Source organism: Saccostrea cucullata, unplaced genomic scaffold (genome assembly GCF_032062105.1).
Source record: "Saccostrea cucullata isolate Sc308-1 unplaced genomic scaffold, CSIRO_AGI_Scuc_v1 ctg302, whole genome shotgun sequence".
Classification (NCBI taxonomy): domain Eukaryota; kingdom Metazoa; phylum Mollusca; class Bivalvia; order Ostreida; family Ostreidae; genus Saccostrea; species Saccostrea cuccullata.
In genome coordinates, this window is record NW_026923913.1 from 90471 (window position 1) to 111647 (window position 21177).

Sequence of the window (21177 nt, forward strand, 5' to 3'; positions counted from 1 at the left end):
ATTTTTTATTTACATGTATTTTGTACTTTATTCCGTGATGTAACACCAGATCTATCACTGTTTAACACCAGCGAATGAAAATGAGATTAAGCTCCGCCCATTCTGTGACGTAAGCGGTCCAACATCTCTCCGAGTGGTCCAACATCTCACTCAGCGGTCCAACATCGATTTTTGTATGCCCGCTCAGCAAAACATTAAAAATGTTAGACTTTTTTCGTATAGAATTGTATAGGAACAAATTTCTAAAGGTATAACAATATATTTTATTGCTATATTTATGTTTTATTTATTTGCCAATAACATAAGAAAAGATATAAAGAACATTTTATCATATCCAAAACTATTTCAAAATATGTTGATGCTTGAAACTCCGATTTCAGTGAAAAATATCATCCACCCCCTTATGTCAAGAGCTGGAATTATGGATAATTTACTTTTATTTATTATTATTATAGGAAAATTATTTTATTTATTTAAATCGAGAGTTAGTGTGCGTATTTCTAACCAATTTGAAGTGTAGGTTTCCTTTAGAAAATAATGTCCACAGCTGTCGCCCACTTTCATTTTTTAATATGTTGTAAAAAAAAACAATAATAAATCACATACCTAAAAATCTTTTTGGGCGATGCCTGTGGACAACATTTTATGAAAGAAAATTCCATTGAAATTGCTGTCTTCTGCAACTTTTGATGAAAATACGGGAAAATGCACATGTTTATGGCGTCACAATTAGAAATTAAAAACACATGTGAGAAAAACATTTTGAATGAATTCTCTGCGTGGAATTTCAATCATTCAAATAAAATTAATTCTCATCCTTTACATCAGTTTCATTTCTTAGAAATTCACAGAGCAAAATTTGTATGGAAACCATGCCTTGTTCTTATTATTTTGAGATTTAAACAATAATATCTATTTCTAAAATGCAGAAACCAACGATTCCAGAATATATACAGATTGTAGCACTCGGAGAAGAGACCGAACTAACTTATGTAACGATGTATACTAGAAACATATTATCGAAAATGTTCGATTTTTCTTATCAAGGATATCTAGTTACTTATGAACATCAAAAAGTGTTAAAGCTTTTGAAACTGATGACCCAGGACGTATTATTTAGACTCGAAGTCTTATCAAGACAACTTTGAATAGTTATTATCATTTACAAATGACGTTTATCTTCTTATTCTAAAATACAGAAACAAAGCCTGATGACGACAGCTCATCTGAAAACTCTAAGAGAATGCAGGAATACGAGAACAGACAAGTACATATTTTCTAAATTTACAAAAATGAGAAATTTTGTTTCTCGTTTGCATGGTAACCATAGTATTGATTCAAAAATATTTATAGATTTTACAATCACTTACACATTTGTATTAAATTATCATACAAAAATCAAAATTTGTATCTATGCGCAGCCAACCTATTTTGATACTGTAATTACAGAGAATCGGTCTAAAATGTGGGCCTCCCATTACTAGTATCTCTATTCTATTTAGGAAATGGGTGGACAGGAAAAACTAGCAAAGAGTCTTTTTGAAGGTGAAAGGGATTCTCACAAAAATGCTCAGAAGATGTGTAAAAGACTTTTAAAATACAACGGTGAGTTCTATTTCACATTTTAGGCCTCGAATATGTAGATGACGTATACATTTTATTCTTTAAAAAGAATAAATGTTATGCTTAATTTTAGACGACCTAAAAACTCTTCAATTCAAATGAATTTGGCAATATAACATAAATTATTAAAGAAGAAGGTATGGGTTTAGCTTTATTGTGTCCTAAAAATGTAATGTCATCAAAAATTCTTGAAACTTACTACAATATTAGTCAAGTATATGACTGTGATAAATTAGGAAAGAATATGGCACAAATGATTACCATTCTGCAAATATGACGTCGTTAATGTGATGGGTGTCTGTATTTTAGCAGAAAAGGCCTCAAAGAACTGCGAACGCTAGTATTGTTCCACCGCACCACAAAGTCAATTTTGCAAAAGATAACATTTTCGATAATTTTTAGCTCACCTGAGCCAAAGGCTCAAGTGAGCTTTTCTGATCAAAACTTGTCCGTTGTCTGTCGTTGTCGTCGTCGTTGTTTTCGTAAACTTTTCAGATTTTCATCTTCTTCTCAAGAACCACTGGGCCAATTTCAACCAAACTTGCAACAAAGTCTTCTTAAGTAAAGGGAATTCAAGTTTGTTCAAATGAAGGGCCACGCCCTTTTCCAAGGGGAGATAATTATGAATTAGAGAAAAACTAATGGCATTTTTAGAAATCTTCTTCTCAAGAACCACTAGGCCAGGAAAAATGAAACTCATGTGGAATCATCTTCAGGTAGTGTAAATTCAGGTTTGTTCAAATCATGACCCCTGGGGGTAGGGTGGGGCCAATATAGTCGTTCAAATTTTTACATAGGAATATACAGGAAAAATCTTCTTCTCAAGAACCATTAAGACAGGAAATACGGTATGAAACGCTTGTGGAATCATCCCCAGGTAGTGTAGATTCATGTTTCTTCAAATCATGACCCCCTGGGGTAGGGTGGGGCCAAAATGACCGATAAAAGTTTTAAATACGAATATATTGGGAAACCGTTTTAAATCTTCTTGTCGTCGTCGTTGTTTTCGTAAACTTTTCACATTTTCATCTTCTTCTCAAGAACCACTGGGCCAATTTCAACCAAACTTGCAACAAAGTCTTCTTAAGTAAAGGGAGTTCAAGTTTGTTCAAATGAGGGTAGGGTGGGGCCAATATAGTCGTTCAAATTTTTACATAGAAATATACAGGAAAAATCTTCTTCTCAAGAACCATTAAGACAGGAAATACGGTATGAAACGCTTGTGGAATCATCCCCAGGTAGTGTAGATTCAAGTTTCTTCAAATCATGACCCCCTGGGGTAGGGTGGGGCCAAAATGACCGATAAAAGTTTTAAATACGAATATATTGGGAAACCGTTTTAAATCTTCTTGTCGTCGTTGTTTTCGTAAACTTTTCACATTTTCATCTTCTTCTCAAGAACCACTGGGCCAATTTCAACCAAACTTGCAACAAAGTCTTCTTAAGTAAAGGGAATTCAAGTTTGTTCAAATGAAGGGCCACGCGCTTTTCCAAGGGGAGATAATTATGAATTAGAGAAAAATTAATGGCATTTTTAGAAATCTTCTTCTCAAGAACCACTAGGCCAGGAAAAATGAAACTTATGTGGAATCATCTTCAGGTAGTGTAAATTCAGGTTTGTCCAAATTATGACTCCTAGGGTTAAGGGTGGGGGCAAAATGGCCGATGAAAGTTTTATATAGGAATATATAGGAAAAATCTTTAAAAATAATTTCCTAAAGAAACACTGGGCCAGGAAAGATGAAACTCATGTGGAATCATCTTCAGGTAGTGTAGATTTAAGTTTGTTCTAATCATGACCCCCGGGGGTAGGGTGGGGCTAAAATGGCCGATCAAAGTTTTATATGAAAATATATAGGAAAAATATATTAAAATCTTCTTCTCAAGAACCACTTGGCCAGGAAAGATGAAACTCGTGTGGAATCATCCTCAGGTAGTGTAGATTCAAGTTTGTTCAAATCATGACCCCTGGGGGTACGCAAGTGAGTTAAGGCTATATATGGAAGTTTCTATGCAAAATATCTAATTAAATTCCATAATTGTTCTACCTACTGCACAGAAAATCTTAAGACTTGTTTTCTTATACATTCTTGTTACCCACGACATGCAATAGCCAGTACACATTATGACGTCATATTATGACGTCATCGATCTCTACTACACAAGTTTATCAGAAACATCAACAAAATCGCTTCGGCGCAAGGGCATACCTTACTTTGTTTTACACAAGCAAGGTATAAAAAGTCGCAGGATATTCCAAGGATTTTCGATATTGCTGCACAAATGTCGGCACTGCAATTGTTTAGATACTATCCGTGCAGTTTTAAGTTTAAACAGGGTAAAAATTCATAGTCCAGTGTAAGTTTCCTAAAATTTTAATCGATTGAGAAAGTCCATAGGATTTGTGCAGCAATTTTATTAATTTTAATAATATTCTCCATAATATTATACATTGTTTATTTAAAATTAGATAGGACATGCCCTTGCGCCGACGTAATTTTGTTGATATGATTTATTACCTTGAATGGGAGAGAACAATGACGTCATAATATGACGTCATAATGTGCACTTGCATTAATAAACTGTGGGTACTTAGTATGTATAAGAAAATCAATTTGAACTTTCTCTGTACATACAAATATACCACTTATGAATTTTTATCAGCTCATTTGCATAGAAATATTCATATTTAGCCTTAACTCACTTGCGTAGGGTGGGGCCAATATAGTCGTTCAAATTTTTACATAGGAATATACAGGAAAAATCTTCTTCTCAAGAACCATTAAGACAGGAAATACGGTATGAAACGCTTGTGGAATCATCCCCAGGTAGTGTAGATTCAAGTTTCTTCAAATCATGACCTCCTGGGGTAGGGTGGGGCCAAAATGACCGATAAAAGTTTTAAATACGAATATATTGGGAAACCGTTTTAAATCTTCTTTTCAAGTGCTTCAAAGCCATGCATAGTGATATTTATAGGGAATCATCCTCAGGTTTTGTAGATTCTAGTTTTTTTTCAAATCATGACCCCTGGGGGGTTAAAATTCAAGCCCTTCCCCCTCCCCGCCTTTAGTAAATTTTCAGTTCTGATCTGATATTTGCTTTTTTCTAGCCAATTGCTCAGGTGAGCGATGTGGCCCCTGGGCCTCTTGTTTAATATTTTTATAGATAATTATATGGATTTAATTTTCATAAAACATTTCTTATTTGGGAAAACAAAGAGAGATACCTCTAACATTTTTGGTAAAACTTGGTTTTTTCATAATAGAAAACGGGAAATATTTCTAAAACATCTCACCCCCCCCCAAGTCACAAGAATTAATTTTTATAGGTATTATGTAATGTTAAATACCAAAGATTTTTGTTTGACACTTTGGTGGAACATGTGTTTATTGACAAAAAAGATAAAAATGCTAGTTTTCCACCAATTTAAAAACCAATTTAAAAGCAATTTACAACTGAAACATTATACATTTATTGACTGAGTTCGAGGGCAACATGCGTTTTGTTGGACCCAAGAACCAAACTGTCTGCCTGAGGCCGTTAGGCCGAAGGCAGACAGTTTGGTTCGAGGGTTCGACAAAACGCATTTTGCCCTCGAACTCAGTCAATAAATGTTTTGTTATACCTTTCATTTTATTTTTTTATTTACATGTATTTTGTACTTTATTCCGTGATGTAACACCAGATCTATCACTGTTTAACACCAGCGAATGAAAATGAGATTAAGCTCCGCCCATTCTGTGACGTAAGCGGTCCAACATCTCTCCGAGCGGTCCAACATCTCACTCAGCGGTCCAACATCGATTTTTGTATGCCCGCTCATCAAAACATTAAAAATGTTAGACTTTTTTTCGTATAGAATTGTATAGGAACAAATTTCTAAAGGTATAACAATATATTTTATTGCTATATTTATGTTTTATTTATTTGCCAATAACATAAGAAAAGATATAAAGAACATTTTATCATATCCAAAACTATTTCAAAATATGTTGATGCTTGAAACTCCGATTTCAGTGAAAAATATCATCCACCCCCTTATGTCAAGAGCTGGAATTATGGATAATTTACTTTTATTTATTATTATTATAGGAAAATTATTTTATTTATTTAAATCGAGAGTTAGTGTGCGTATTTCTAACCAATTTGAAGTGTAGGTTTCCTTTAGAAAATAATGTCCACAGCTGTCGCCCACTTTCATTTTTTAATATGTTGTAAAAAAAACAATAATAAATCACATACCTAAAAATCTTTTTGGGCGATGCCTGTGGACAACATTTTATGAAAGAAAATTCCATTGAAATTGCTGTCTTCTGCAACTTTTGATGAAAATACGGGAAAATGCACATGTTTATGGCGTCACAATTAGAAATTAAAAACACATGTGAGAAAAACATTTTGAATGAATTCTCTGCGTGGAATTTCAATCATTCAAATAAAATTAATTCTCATCCTTTACATCAGTTTCATTTCTTAGAAATTCACAGAGCAAAATTTGTATGGAAACCATGCCTTGTTCTTATTATTTTGAGATTTAAACAATAATATCTATTTCTAAAATGCAGAAACCAACGATTCCAGAATATATACAGATTGTAGCACTCGGAGAAGAGACCGAACTAACTTATGTAACGATGTATACTAGAAACATATTATCGAAAATGTTCGATTTTTCTTATCAAGGATATCTAGTTACTTATGAACATCAAAAAGTGTTAAAGCTTTTGAAACTGATGACCCAGGACGTATTATTTAGACTCGAAGTCTTATCAAGACAACTTTGAATAGTTATTATCATTTACAAATGACGTTTATCTTCTTATTCTAAAATACAGAAACAAAGCCTGATGACGACAGCTCATCTGAAAACTCTAAGAGAATGCAGGAATACGAGAACAGACAAGAGTTCCTTCAGGCAGTCCTGCTGTGGTCACTATTGACAAATAGAACGGACATCGCTTCCCTGGTCTGGCGGAGGGTGGCTAATCAGCTCTGTATGATTTTTATTCCATTTGTTTGGCTATGTTTTGATTGACAATATCTATGTTGTTTTTGGAGACCAGGTCTTCCAACAATTTATTGGAATTCCCATGGGTACCAATTGCATCGCGTTATAAGCAGACCTTTTTGTATTCATATAAAGCAGAATTTGTGCAAAATCGTATGCATGGAAAGAAGAACACTCTTGCTATGGCCATCATCTCGACATTTAGATATATGGACGATTGTCGATTAACAATTGTAATTTACATTCTTATGTCGATAAGATATATGCTGGTGAGCTTTAGATAAAAGATACCACAAAGTCTGACCATCTGTTTCATATTTTGATATCTTACTTGAAAAAGACTAAAATGGTAATCTAACAACCAAGCTGTATGATAAACGTGATGACTTTAAACTTTTCAAACGCCAACTTCCCTTACTTATGCAGCAATATACCTTCCTCACCTGCAGACGGAGTTTGTGTATCTAAGTTGACTCGATACGTAAGAACATGCTCTATGTATGAACAATTTCTAAAACGAGGCAAATTATTTCCAAACAAATTGATGAAACAAAAATATCAACAGTCTCGTTTCAAGTCATCCTGGCGTAATTTCTATGGTCGATACAATGACCTTGTCAGCAAATACAATTTATCATTCAAATACTGATTTTTCATGCTAATTGTTAGTCCATTATTTCTTCACTGAATTGACGACTAAATTTATTATTATTTCCCGATCTTGACAAGGAGCACACGGCAGATGTGACCGGTCGGTAGGGAATGCTCATCCTCCATATGACATTTGATCCCACCTCTGATGTTTTTGGGGGGTCCGTGTTTGCTCTGCTCCTATTTAGTATTGTTTTATGGACATTTGGTCTTGAATACTATTTGTTATCTCCATATGTTTTTAAACTGAATTGACTACGGAAAGTTCTGTCCGCCGTCTCTTGGCGGATGTGAGGGATGCTTACTTCGCCTTGACACCTGACCCCACCTGTGGAAATTCCAGGGGGACGGCGTTTTATATTCTCTAGACATATTTTTTTTGTATTATTTAATGATTCTTTTAGACCGAGATTTTTCATTTTAATGTGTTTCTTCTTTGTGTGTGTGTGTGATTGCAACGAAAGGTTATTTCTTATCTGCCAAAAATAATCGTTTTTATAGCTCACCTGAGCCGAAGGCTCAAGTGAGCTTTTCTGATCAAAATTTGTCCGTTGTCTGTCGTTGTCAGCGATGTCATTGTCGTCATAAACTTTTCACATTTTCATCTTCTTCTTAAGAACAACTGGGCCTATTTTAACCAAACTTGCCACAAAATATTCTTGGGTGAAGAGGATTTAAATTTGTTCAAATGAACGGCCAGCCCTCTTCCAAGGGGAGATAATTATGAATTAATGAAAAATTAAGGGCTTCTTTTAAAATTTACTTCTCCAGTCCCATTTAGCCAGGAAATATGAAACTTATGTGGAAGCATCCAAAGGTGGTGTAGATGAAAGTTTGTACAAATCACGATCCCCGAGGATAGGGCGGGGCCACAAAGGCCTATCAAAATTTTAAATAGGAATATAAAGGAAAAATATTTAAAATCTTCTCGAGAACCATTGGGCCAGGAAAAATGAAATTCATATGGAAGCATCCTCAGGTAGTGCATAAAGATTCAGTTTGTTTAAATTATGACCCCCGAGGATAGGATGAGGCTACAATGGCCGATCAAAATTTTACATGGTAATAGGAAAAATCTATTTAAAAAATCGTCTTCTAAAGATCGACAAAGCCATGATTGGTGATATTAATATGGAAACATCCTTAGTTAGAGTTAGAGTTAGAGAGTTAATTCAAGTTTGTTCATATTATGACCCATCGGGGTAGGGTTGGGCTATAATGGACAATCAAAGCTTTACATAGAAATTTATTGAGGAAAATATTTTAAAAATCTTCTTTTCAAGAACAGAAGCCATGGCATGATTGGTGATATTTAAATGGAAGCATCCTCAGGTAGTGTAGTTACAAGATTGTTCAAATCAGAATACTTGGGGGATAAGGTGGGAAGTGGGGACACAATGTTGGATCAATTTTTACATAGGAATATATACATGTACTAAAAATATTTTTAAAAAATATCCGGTGAACACCAAATCCATAATTAGAATTTTTTAATAAGGAACTAATGGAAGCATCCTCAGGTGGTTTAGATTCAGGTTTGTTGAAATTATAACCTCCGGTTTTAGGGTGTGACCACAATTAGGGATCAAAGTTTTGCAAAAGAATATCATTGCAAGGAAAAGAATTTTTCTCAAAGATTAAAAAGTTTTGTTTAGTCATAAGTAAGTATCTGCAAGTTGTGGAGATTTAAATTTATTCAAATAAATCCGGGGGTGGGGGTCGGGGGTGGGGAGTGAGGGGTCACAGTGGAAGATCAAGTAATATGTTGGAAAAATCTTTAAAAATCCTTTTTTCAAGTATGGCTAAGTTATACATGTATTGTTTATTGATATACTGACATTCTCTAGCCCATGTGCTCAGGTGAGCGATATGTCCCATGAGCCACTTGTTTTCTAAAAGGTATAGACATAAATTTACGTTATACGCTGAGGTCTGCAATTGTGATTTTCATTTGTTTTCCAAGAGAAAAAAAACAAATTAAGTATAACATGTTTATGGTGTTTTATAATTATTGAACCTATTATTTACAGAATCAATAACGTTTAAAGGGACTTGAACACAGATTTGAAGTCAATATTTTCTCTATAATATTGCGACTTATATATTCTTAATAGCATTTCTCACAAAAATTAATTAAAAATCTTATTTCATTTGAAAGTTATTAAAACTTCAAATTTTTCGGCGGGTTTGATTGACACATGCTTTTACTTTCACAAATTTTAATCTTATTCTTAATCCTTAGGAAAAGTGGCAATCTTGTTGTGTATGAATGAGAATTATTAAAACTTTTATCAAGAAAAATAATTTTATTCAGAGTAGAGATGTTAGAAAGCAAAACTCCTTCACAAGTATCGTCATTCCGAACTAAGACTTGCGTACATGGTTTAGCAAATTAAGCACACTCGTGTTATGTACACAGTTTTTGTAAACAGAGTTCTGTTTTTGTTTTTGTTTAGAATTCACTGGGTGCGTTCTAAATCGTCACAGTCTGCATACCACAACTGCACGGACTGCAATATATTGTGTGTTTGTTTTGCTTTCGAACATGTCTACACTGAATTTTCTGGATTGTAGTATTGATATTTTTCATTTATACACAACAAGATTGCAACTTTTCCTAAGGATTAAGAATAAAATTAATTTGTATAGGTGCAAAGATGTGTCAATCAAACCCGCCAAGTGAGCTTTTCTGATAAAAAAAATTGTCGGTTGTCTGTCGTTGTTGTCGTCGTTGTCGTCGTCGTCGTAAACTTCTCACATCTTCATCGTCTTCTCAAGAACCACTGGGCCTATTTTAACAAAACTTCCCACAAAGTATCCTTGGGTGAAGGGGATTCAGGATTGTTCAAATGAAGGGCCACACCCTTTTCCAAGGGGAGATAATCATGAATTAGAGAAAAATTAATGGCATTTAAAAAATGTTCTTCCCAAGAACCACTGGGCCAGGAAAGATGAAACTTATGTGGAATCATCCTCAGGTAGTGTAGATGCAAGTTTGTTTAATTCATGACTCTCAGGGTTAGGACGGGGCCAAGATGGCCGATCAAAATTTTACATAGCAATATATTAGGACAAATCTTAAAAAATTTTCTTCTCAAGAACCATTGTGCCAGGAAAGATGGAACTCATGTGGAATCATCCTCAGGTAGTGTAGATTCAAGTTTGTTCAAATCAGGACCCCCAAGGGTAGGGTAGGGCCAAAATGGCCGATCGGTATTTTACATATGAATATAAAGGAAAATTCTTTAAAAATCTTCTCAAGAACCACTGTGCCAGGAAAGATAAAACTCATGTAAAATATTACTCAGGTAGTGTACGTATATTCAAGTTTGTTCAAATCTGGACCTCAGGGGTAGGGTGGGGCCAAAATGGCTGATCAAAGTTTTACATAGGAATATACAAGAAAAATCTTTAAAAATGTTCTTCTGAAGAACCATTAAGACAGGAAAGATAACTCATGTGAAATTATCCTCAGGAAGTGTAGATTTAAGTTTATTAGGTCATCTGAATATATTCATTTCATAAGTAAAAAATGAATTATTTCTTTGAAAATCTTCTTCTTTGCTTCTGAGTATTAAATAAACTAACCAAGTACATAGTTATGTTGAATAAGTCTACCTCTTCCAAAATAGTTAAATTTCATGGCTCCTGGGTTGGGGGTTCTGGTATTAGAGCGGGACTTTATTGATTATATAGTGAAAATGCATAAATTATTTAATACTCTTCTTTTCTGCACCTGAGTACTTAACCAATGAACAATGTACATAATTATGAGGAGGAAGGATGCCTCTTTGAGATTTTTGAATTTCAGGGTCCCTGGGTTAGGGCTTCTTGTGTTAGGGCGTGGCTCTAACATAGAGGTACTTGGGGAGATACGTTGTCTGTAACAATTTAATGCTTTGAAATCAACAGCATGATGAAATAAAATTTTTAAAATTTTTCAAAATTTTGAAAGATGTAGCCAGAGGGTCAGTGGTTCCTGTGGGATGGGGAGCTCAACTGTGGACCCGCCCTTACAAAAGAAGCCCTGACTAAGGGCCCTGAAATTCACTAAAAGTGGAAATGCATTTTCTCTTTGTTACTCTGATCTACCTCTGGGTATTAAGTAACCAAAATAAGCATGCTCAGTGTATAATTATGATAAGCAATGGAGCCTCTTTCAAAATTGTGAATTTCATGGCCTCTAGTTTAAAACATGAATCAAATTCAATTGTTGGAAAGTTGTTGCATGATACTCAGGTGACTTATAAGGCCCATGGTCCTCTTGTTTAAATCATGACCCCACAGGTGTAGGATGGGACCAAAATGGCCGATCAAAGTTTTACAGAGAAATATATACGGAATAGTTTTAAAATCTTCTTTTCAAGTACTTTAAAGCCCTGAATAGAGATATATATATGGAATCATACTCGCGTAGTGTAGATTCTAGTTTGTTCAAATTATGAACTCTGGGGTAGGGTAGGGCTAAAATGGCTGATCAAAGTTTTACGTAAGAATAATAGGGAAATCTTTAAAATCATCTTCTTAAGTACTTCAAAGTCATGCCTAGAGATATTTATATGGAATCATCCTCAAATAGTGTAGATTTTAAAAATATTTTAAAAGTCTTCTTATCAAGAATAGCAAAGCCATGATAAGTGGTACTAGTATTTATATGGAAGCATTCTCATGTAGTGTAGAATTAAATTTGTTCAAATTATAACCCCAAGGGTAGTGTGGGGCCACAATGGTGGATCAAAGTTTTACATAGAAAAATAAAGGGAAAAATTCCAAGAACAGAAAGGATATGTAAAGTCATATTGGTGTGTAAGCATCCTCATGTATTGAAGATTTTAATGTGTTGAAATCATGGCCCTTTAGAATAGGGAGGAAAACAATGGGGAATCAAATTCAAGTTATTGCGAAATAATATAGAGGAACAAAATGTTTAAAAAAGAAATATTTTTATCAATAACAGCAAAGTCATAAGCTTTATCGATATGAAGGCATTCTCAAATAGTATTAAAATTGAAGCCCCCCTCACCTCAGTAAACTTTCAGTTCTGATCTGATATATGCTTTTTTCCTAGCCGATGTGCTCAGGTGACCGATGTGGCCCCTGGGCCTCTTGTTTATCTCATTGTTGAAGACTTAAAGTTCAGATGAACTATTCTGGTGATATTTTGGCTGACGTCTGTCCGTCTTTCCGTCCGTCTTTAATTTGTCTGTGTACCTATTACCGTAGTGTTGACGTCTTTTTAAGAACTCCTTGGTCATTTTAACGCAACTTCCTTTAATGTATGCTTTGGTAAAAGAAATTTGTATAAACATTTTTTTAAAAATGAAAGACAACGCATTTTTAAAAAGAAACATCATTTAAAATTAAACAAAATAAAGTTGAAAATTTAAATTTGATTTTTTTTAAATTAACGTATGTATTCCAATTTGTTGAAATTCTGCCATACAAGGGTGGGGTAGGGCCACAATGAGGATCAAAATGTTACATACGAAATGGCCACAATGGGGATTCAAAGATAATTTTTGGATTACATAAGGGGAAATAAAATATCTTCCTTTTTAATAAAACAAGGTAATGATAAGTTAAAAATGATATGGAAACACTTTCAGCTAATGTATATTCAAGTTAGTTCAAACCATGGCCCTCTGGGGAAGGTGGACCTACATTTAAAAAAGAAACAATTCTCTTCAAGAATATTTGGCAAATTAAGGAAAAACGTTTTGGGATAAAAATTGCTGTTAAAGATAATCAGAATCATATTGACCCAGGTGAGCGTTGTGGCTTATTGTTCGTTGATTTATATTGGATTTATATTGTATTATAGATACTGGACTCGTCAGTGCATTGATTCTCCAGGAGATGGCCTCCATAGCCTCACTGAAGGACGAGGAGTTAGCGATGAAGCTGACTGAACATTCAAAGTAAATTTTTTTTAATGTTGTATACTTATTCTAAGCATTTAATGTGTTGATTTGATTGTGTAAAACAACTTTAAGAAAATTTACTCTACAAATAATCACAAACATAAAAGTATGAACTGTTTCAAAATGATACAGAATGAAAGATAAGCCATTGTAGGAATGATATCGGATGAGATGACTTGCATTTAATTTTTTCAGATTTTGGTATTTTAAATTCAATGTATTCGTTATGTTGTATAATATACGAGGTAGAAAAATATTTTTTGAGATACAACGCATTAAAAAATAAACGTGAAAAGTGACTTTCCGAATTTTTTTGCCAAAGAAGGGTAAAATCATTTTGTTCTTTGAAAACATGATGTAGGATTCGATTTGCTACTTTTTTCAAGACCTGAAAATGAAGCTGGTAAGAAGAAGGTACAGTATGGGATTAATTGTGCCCTCAAAATGCAATGTTCTTTAAAAAGTTATGAAATTGGCTTTAACAATAGTTGAAAAGGTTTGTGTGTTCTTACTGCATTGAGTTCCTTTGAATCAGAAAAAATGAATTTTATTTTCTTATATCATTTTCATATTTTATTAGAAAAAAAAATAAATATAACGCTAATTTTGTATTGAAACTGTACCTTTTTTGCAAAAAAACATTTATAAATATACTTTGGGAGAAGAACCCAAAGAAGTTCCGTGTTCATGACTGACACTTTATATTTTATAAAACGTAAATTGTCCCAACTATTATATTAATATTATTTCGTATAACAAAGGCTCAAATAAATCATAACTTAAGTAACGTGTTATTTTAAGTAAATAATCTCACAAAGAATTACTTTAATTAAAATGTTGATCCTTGACGACCTTGGGAGAATGCATTTCAGTGATATATAAGTTTGACATATCTTCTTAGGTACATATCTTACTTCAAATCAGGTCTCATGACATTTTTACAACTTTTTTGTAATAATTTTACATATTGATGGTAGGCGTATTCTATTATTTCTAACTTAATTGACACATTTGGCAGATTGTTCACAGACCGAGTATTAAGTATGATGGACAATCTTTATCGGACGGACAGGGAAGTAGCATTTGAAATTTTGGACGACTTAGAAACAGTCTGGACTATCGAAGCCCGACCTATATCGTTTGCATATGAATCGAAGATGTACGATATTATTGCCCATCCGTGCTCTGTTGGTCTGATGAACAAGATATGGTATAATGGTCTCATTCCCAGCGGATTGTCCATGAGATTTTGGAAGGATTTTTTGGTAAGTAAATGTAGTTCCCCATCTCGTGTGTCTTCTTAAAAAATTCAGATTCAATTATGTTAAAATTCTTTTAATCAGCGATGAAACATAACTAATTCTAATTCTGACGTCATGTTTTATAGGAACAACCACTTGTCGCCGGGAGTGCTCCCTGCTTCCACTTCGTTTTGCATTACGTGAGCTTAATAATCATTGTTGTGTCTCTTCTGTTTATACGACACGCAAGAGAATGCTTTATGTACAAACTAATTCTTAATTTTACAGTCTCATTTAAATTCAACACATCCCAAATTTTATACTCAGTACGTAACTTGTAAGCAAATACAATCATTCTATTTTAACTTATGTCACAGATTTAAAATGCGTGACGTTATTTTTAATGATCCCCTTTCCCGGGTTTTCCTTATAGTGATTATTGTCCTGTATATTATTGTTTATGTATTCTTTTTATAGGTTTTCTTTGCAGTGATCATCCTCCTGTATAGCTACATGTTGCTGACCAATTTAAAGAACTATCAGGACATGACTGCCTTCTTTCAAATGTCTGAGATCGCCCTTTACGTCTGGACAGGGTTGGATTTCCTGAATGACATCGTCAGCGTTATGGTATTTGTTTTCTCAAAAGTTTTTTTCTGTATTATTCTATTTGAAGGAAAAATAATCAAGAAAAACAGAAATATGGTTAAACGGTTGAAATAAAGCCACTGGGCCGACGGAAATAAAAATAAAGTGCTAGGTATGTGTATCAGTTATTACCTCCCCTCTACTGAAACAATACCAATCGGAAAGATAGCAGACCTGGACCTCTGATACACCATTGCTTGGTAAAGGTGACATAGATAAGTAACATCTATCGTCGGCGGTTACACCGCTATGTGTTTCTTGTTAAGACGAGACAAATAGCGAATCCTTGGCATAATTTCCATGAGAAATACAATACATATTCCAATAATGATAAATTGGACATGCTTTATTATCGATCTTTGGAAACTATTGATACTATTGTTTGATTAACTTGTTGGGCAACAGCCTGTCTTCTTCGAAAGTAGATCCTGATCTCGCATATAAAATCAACTGAGATATGAATCGTATTTGCTGGTGATAAAGCCATACCTGATATTTTTTTTTACAAACAAATTGATGAAACAAGAATATCAACATTTTCGCTTGACGTCAACAATTTGCATGTTCTATGGTCTATTCCTTGTCTGCAAATACATTCCATCCTGAAGTCAATTGCTGATAGAGGTTTTTCAAACTAATTGTTGGACAAGTTTTACACCCTGAATTGACTGCAATTTTTTCCCTTATTTTTTGCCTGACCAAAAACGGTGTGATGAGCCAGCAGAAGATACCCACTCATCCATGGCACCTGATCCAACCTCCGATGTTTCCAAGGTTGATGTTTGCTCTGCCGTGTTGAGTCCGGTCCAGATTTGTATTTTTTAGCATAGATTGTGCTCGATATGTCCATTTTTCAACAATGATTGAAAAATATGCTATAAACTCATTTTTGGAGAGGGGATAAATAATTTTATTATTAACTAAATTCAATTTGGTTGTTCAGTTTCAAATTCATGACAAGAACGCAGTTTTGTTAAAAAGAATGAAACTTTTTTTTCTTTTTTCAGGGAGTGTTGTGGAAAAGAACGGAAACTAGGAGAAAATGTAGATACAGATTTCTCTCTCGATTGAACGATATGTGGAAGGTCTTGGGTCTGTTTTGTGCTATTCTTGTCGTTTTAACGATCACATCGAGACATAGCGTAGCCATTAATGAGGAAATGCCAAGATTTGCCCCTCGCTCAGCAGCCCTTCTGCTGCTCTTCTCCTACCTTCGTTACATGCGTCTGCTTGTTATTCACCATTACACAGGAATTACACTCATTTTTCTGAAACACATGGTAGGTAAAAATTAATGTATACTTTAATTTGAAAAGTGTTTATCAATGTAAGAAATTGATTAATTTAAAGCAAGTAGTAGGCTATGATAAAACTCTTTTTTTTTTTAAGAAAAAAAACATGTGTCCTCTTAGAACTCTTTGCACTAAGAAAAAAAAACCAAGTACACGAACAAATAATAAAATTTTAAGACGCCCTATCCATTTTTCAGGACACAGAGAAAGTAACAAAGTTCACTAAACTCTTTTCATTAACATTTTGAATTTTGATTTTAAAAATATAAATAATTTTTTTTAAATGAATCGGAACCACAGCGAGGCAGCTCCAGAAGGTCTGGGGTCATCGCTATATTACTTAAAAAAAACAAAGTTAAAAAAAAGATTCTTGCATTTCATAGGGAAAAGCATTTTTGAGTATGATCACAGAAGGATTTCATATATTCTCAAAATACATGTAAATGGGGAAAGAGGAAGCAAACTTTAGGGGGGATCGGGATTGAATGAAGATGAATGGTCTTTTCCGGAGAGTTCCCCGTGGGGTCCGTGTTGGAATAGGTCTCCAGTACCCCCTTGTTTGTCGTATAAGGCGACTACATGAGGCGGTTCTACGGATGAGACCGTATAAACCGAGGCCCCGTGTCAGAGCAGGTGTGGCACGATAAAGATCCCTCACTGCTCAAAGCCATAAGTGCTGAGCATAGGCCTAAATTTGCAGCCCTTCACCGGCAATGGTTACGTCTCCATATCAGTGAAATATACTGGAGAAGGACGTTAAACAGACGAGTATACACTCAATCAATCAAACCAAGGATTGCATTTGTCCTGATCCTGCTTCTAAAATAAAATGGTATATGAAACATCTTTTATACTCTCACTTAGTGATGTTATATAATTGTCTTTTTGGGTCTGTTAAATTTTCATATTATTACATTTCATGAATATATACATTTGTGGCATCTTTCCATTATATAAACATACAAAGAAAATATCTTCAATATTCTGTATGAAGTTTGTCAGAGGTCAATACATTACCGGATCACACGGCGCAATTATAATCTACCAGTATAAAGAAATATAAAATGACTCGCTCTACTCGCTTTTCATAAAAAATGAACGGAGTAAGCAAGTTAAATTATTGTTTTATTTACAACATAAACAAGTATTTCATGCATTTTTGGTGATCGATTTAACCTGCGTACATAGAGAATATACCTATAGAAACTAGTCATATAACCTTTGTCTACAAGATTTATGTCACTTATTTTTTGGTAGACCTTAAGTTAAATCATCATGATATAGGCTAAAACTATAATTTTTTCATTAAATTCTACTCTCGATAAATGTGCAAATCTGTTGGTAGATATTAAAGCATTGCAATCACGCCATAAAAAAAATGAACGGAGTAAGCAAGTTAAATTATTGTTTTATTTACAACATAAACAAGTATTTCATGCATTTTTGGTGATCGATTTAACCTGCGTACATAGAGCTGCCTTCGGCATTCACAGGGATTTGATTACGCGACCGACCCACTTCATTTCCCATTGAAGTTTATAAATTTTCTATTTATTTCTTAATTACATGTTTATGGTACATTTGTTATGCTAGAATTTTCAAAGTATATAATTGTGACAATATCTTTTCAGCTCTTGACTTTGTTGAGGTTCCTAATTACGATTGCATTCTTTGTGCTGGGCACAGGAATCTTTTTTGAGGCTATTTTGGTTCGGGACAACCCCGATCTTTTCCCTGGGGAATGGCATGAATGGCGCATCTGGAGAATCTTCTATTTTCCTTACTATCAGTACTTTGGAGAAACCTTCGAAGAAACAATTGGCATACAAGTCAACAACGACAGTAATGTATCTTTCCATCTCTTTACAAATTCTATGTAGTAGTGTACTGTACAAATGTTCACGTTTGAGCGAGTTTCACATGAGGCTCTTCGTTGCGAATATTTCTCGTCGCGAACAGGTCCTCAAAGTCTATGTGTATATTATCAACAGATCCAAAGAATGGCTTGATCGCGAAGATTAATATTCGTAAACTAGTTAACTAATTCCCCCTGTTGATCGCGTAATAATTCGTCGCAAATAGAAGTTGGTTTACAGTATCTTTATATCTTTTTGCAAATTTCTTGTGCAAGTCAACAACGAAAGTAATTTATCTTTCCATCTCTACATGAAACATGTACTCCACCCTCCCATATGGTAATTATGACGATGTTTTGCTCTGGTACACGCGAAATAAGTATCGGATCAAAAAGTAAATTAGGTGATGTGCAATGTCATTAATTATGTAAGAAAGATTATGTGCAAGTACTTGTATTATGAAATTTTATTCAGTGGTCAAAGAGGAGTTGCGGATAAGTGATAGATATCCTTCAATATTATAGAAAGAATGGTAGTGTTAATGTTTGCTACACTGAAAAAAAAATAACTAGTGAAAGTCACTAAGAATACTAGTAAATTAACTGTCCATACAATCACTACCTCAAAAATAGTTTTACTAGGTATAGGTAGATTTACTAGATAACATTAATAAATCTAAGATTTCATCAGTAACTTTCACTAGGTATATAAGTATTTTTACGACCACCCCTCCACTTCTCACTTTCTTATCTAGTAAACAGAGTTATTACTTATCACGAAGAACGCTTTACTAGGCACACTAGTTAAATCAACTAGGAACATGTAATTCTCTCAGTGTATGGGAAACCCTTAGTTTGTTTCAGATCTACATGTACATGTAAAAGTAAAATAGGAGGTGGACAATGACACTTATAATGTAACAAAGATTCTCTGAAAGGCTCATTGAGTTTTGTATCATTATCAGTTCGTGGATATATGTCATTAAAATGTAGAACCACGTGTTGAGTGCTAAAATAATTTATTCCTGAACGAGACAACATGGTAACACAATACGTCGTACATAAGATTGTTTGTATTTGTTAACTCGTACTTTAATACATATGTTACAAGTTTCATTCAATGGTATAAGAGGAAATGCATATATAGATGGGTACCCAAAAGCATAAGAGACAGTCATGTAGATACTGGGTACCTTTCCTGGAAACTGTCCTCACGATTATACATTGTCAAGTTATCTCTCAGTAAATACTCAGATATAATTAAGTCTTGCATAGACAATACACTGTATATCCCCTCCCATCACTTTGACTTACTTTTGTTATGAAATTTTTTGAAAAGAACTGAACTCTCTTCATTTCAGAGGTGGATTGGAGTGTGAAAGGTATAGCAGCAATACATATAATGGTGGGCAATCTCCTTATCCTTAACCTAATCATCGCCCTGTTCACGTGAGTGATCTGATTCATCATTTATTTCCCCAAATTCATTCATCTTTCAAAACAATATCTTTTTCTAGAATGTTTTTATTTTATCAATTGCAACTAAGTATCCTGAAACTTTATTGTTTTATTTTTTTTATAGATTTCTGTGTCAATCTTTGTATTTGTGATAGAAGTTTCTTAAAATATCAAGCGAATGTTTTTATTTTATCAATTGCAACTAAGTATTCTGAAACTTTATTGGGTCTATTTATAGATTTCTGTGTCAATCTTCGTATTTGTGATGGAAGTTTCTTAAAATATCAAAGGCCTACAACAAATTAAATATCTTAATTCCATTCTCATTACAGGACGACGTATGAGAAGATTTTGAAGAAGTCTCGACTTGTTTGGCAGTATGAACGGTATCACGTGATTGAGGACTTTAGAGACAGGACATTTTGTTACCTTGACTTCATCACCATTCCAGTGCACTGGGTTGTATACCGATGCAAATTGAGACGCAATCGTAAGTCATAAAAATCATCATGCTGAATTAACATGAATTCCATGTATTTCAAACGCAAAATCACGTACACTGCACATACCGTTTCCCCGCAATAACGAATTTTCACGCACTTTAAAAAGTTTATTTCATCTTTAATTTATTTACAAATTAATGCCTTCCATTTTGTACTTACTAAAATCTCATAAAAAAAGAAATTTCATTTTTTTTATATATAAAATATCACATTATCACATTACTTACGCAAAAATATAGAGAAATTTGTACCTTGTTAGGAAGTGCTTGCGGGGAAATGGTAACGTCATATTTCTATATGACGTGAACATTAAGTGTATGTTGAGTAACAATTCAGTAATATAAGTGTAAAGTTGTATTTAGAGCTTGACGACGAAGTTGAATCGAAACGAAATCGTGAGCGGCAGATTCTACAATACATCATGGCTGGGAGGTCTCTAGAGAATTCTCATACAGAGGTGAACACGTAAAGGAATTCATCAAAAACCTTCATGCAAAATTTTCCTTCAAGAGGTAGTGCTAAGATCTTTGAAATTTTTTTTTCGGCAGATCATTAATTTAATTTTTCTTTTTAACATTTATCTTTCAAACATTCATTGTCACAATAAGCATATTAAAAATATATATATTTCTACTTTTCTCTTATCTTTAGCTTTTTAATAATATTTTTGTTATGATTGATTGAACTTTGCTGTAGTTTTTAGTCTTAATGATTGATCAAGTGTTCTTAGTTTCATTTGTTTTTGTTTTTTGTATTTAAAAAATTTTTGTCTACGTAGTATATGATTTTTTTTTAATTTTACATATTAAACAATACGGATTACAGTATAAGTAAAATTAAAGGATTTACTTTGAATTCGTATAATTTTTTATATATTTGTAAAGAAATTTTGCATACATAGGTTCATTGATGCACTTTGATAATTTTTCAAGATATTATAAATTCAAACTTACAATACCGGGTACCATTACATG

The 21177-nt window shown here is 33.7% G+C and overlaps 1 protein-coding gene across 1 annotated transcript; it reads left to right on the forward strand.

The window, feature by feature from the left end:
• The first annotated feature begins 6502 nt into the window (after nt 1-6502).
• LOC134265238 (transient receptor potential cation channel subfamily M member-like 2) lies at nt 6503-20807 on the forward strand. The gene is made up of 10 exons (XM_062747485.1): nt 6503-6620; nt 13107-13203; nt 14225-14471; nt 14594-14647; nt 14925-15077; nt 16103-16375; nt 18019-18229; nt 19604-19691; nt 20033-20190; nt 20566-20807. The coding sequence occupies exons 1-10, from the start codon at nt 6506-6508 to the stop codon at nt 20670-20672; spliced, it is 1503 nt and encodes a 500-aa protein (XP_062603469.1). The 5' UTR covers nt 6503-6505; the 3' UTR covers nt 20673-20807.
• Nucleotides 20808-21177: the final 370 nt, after the last annotated feature.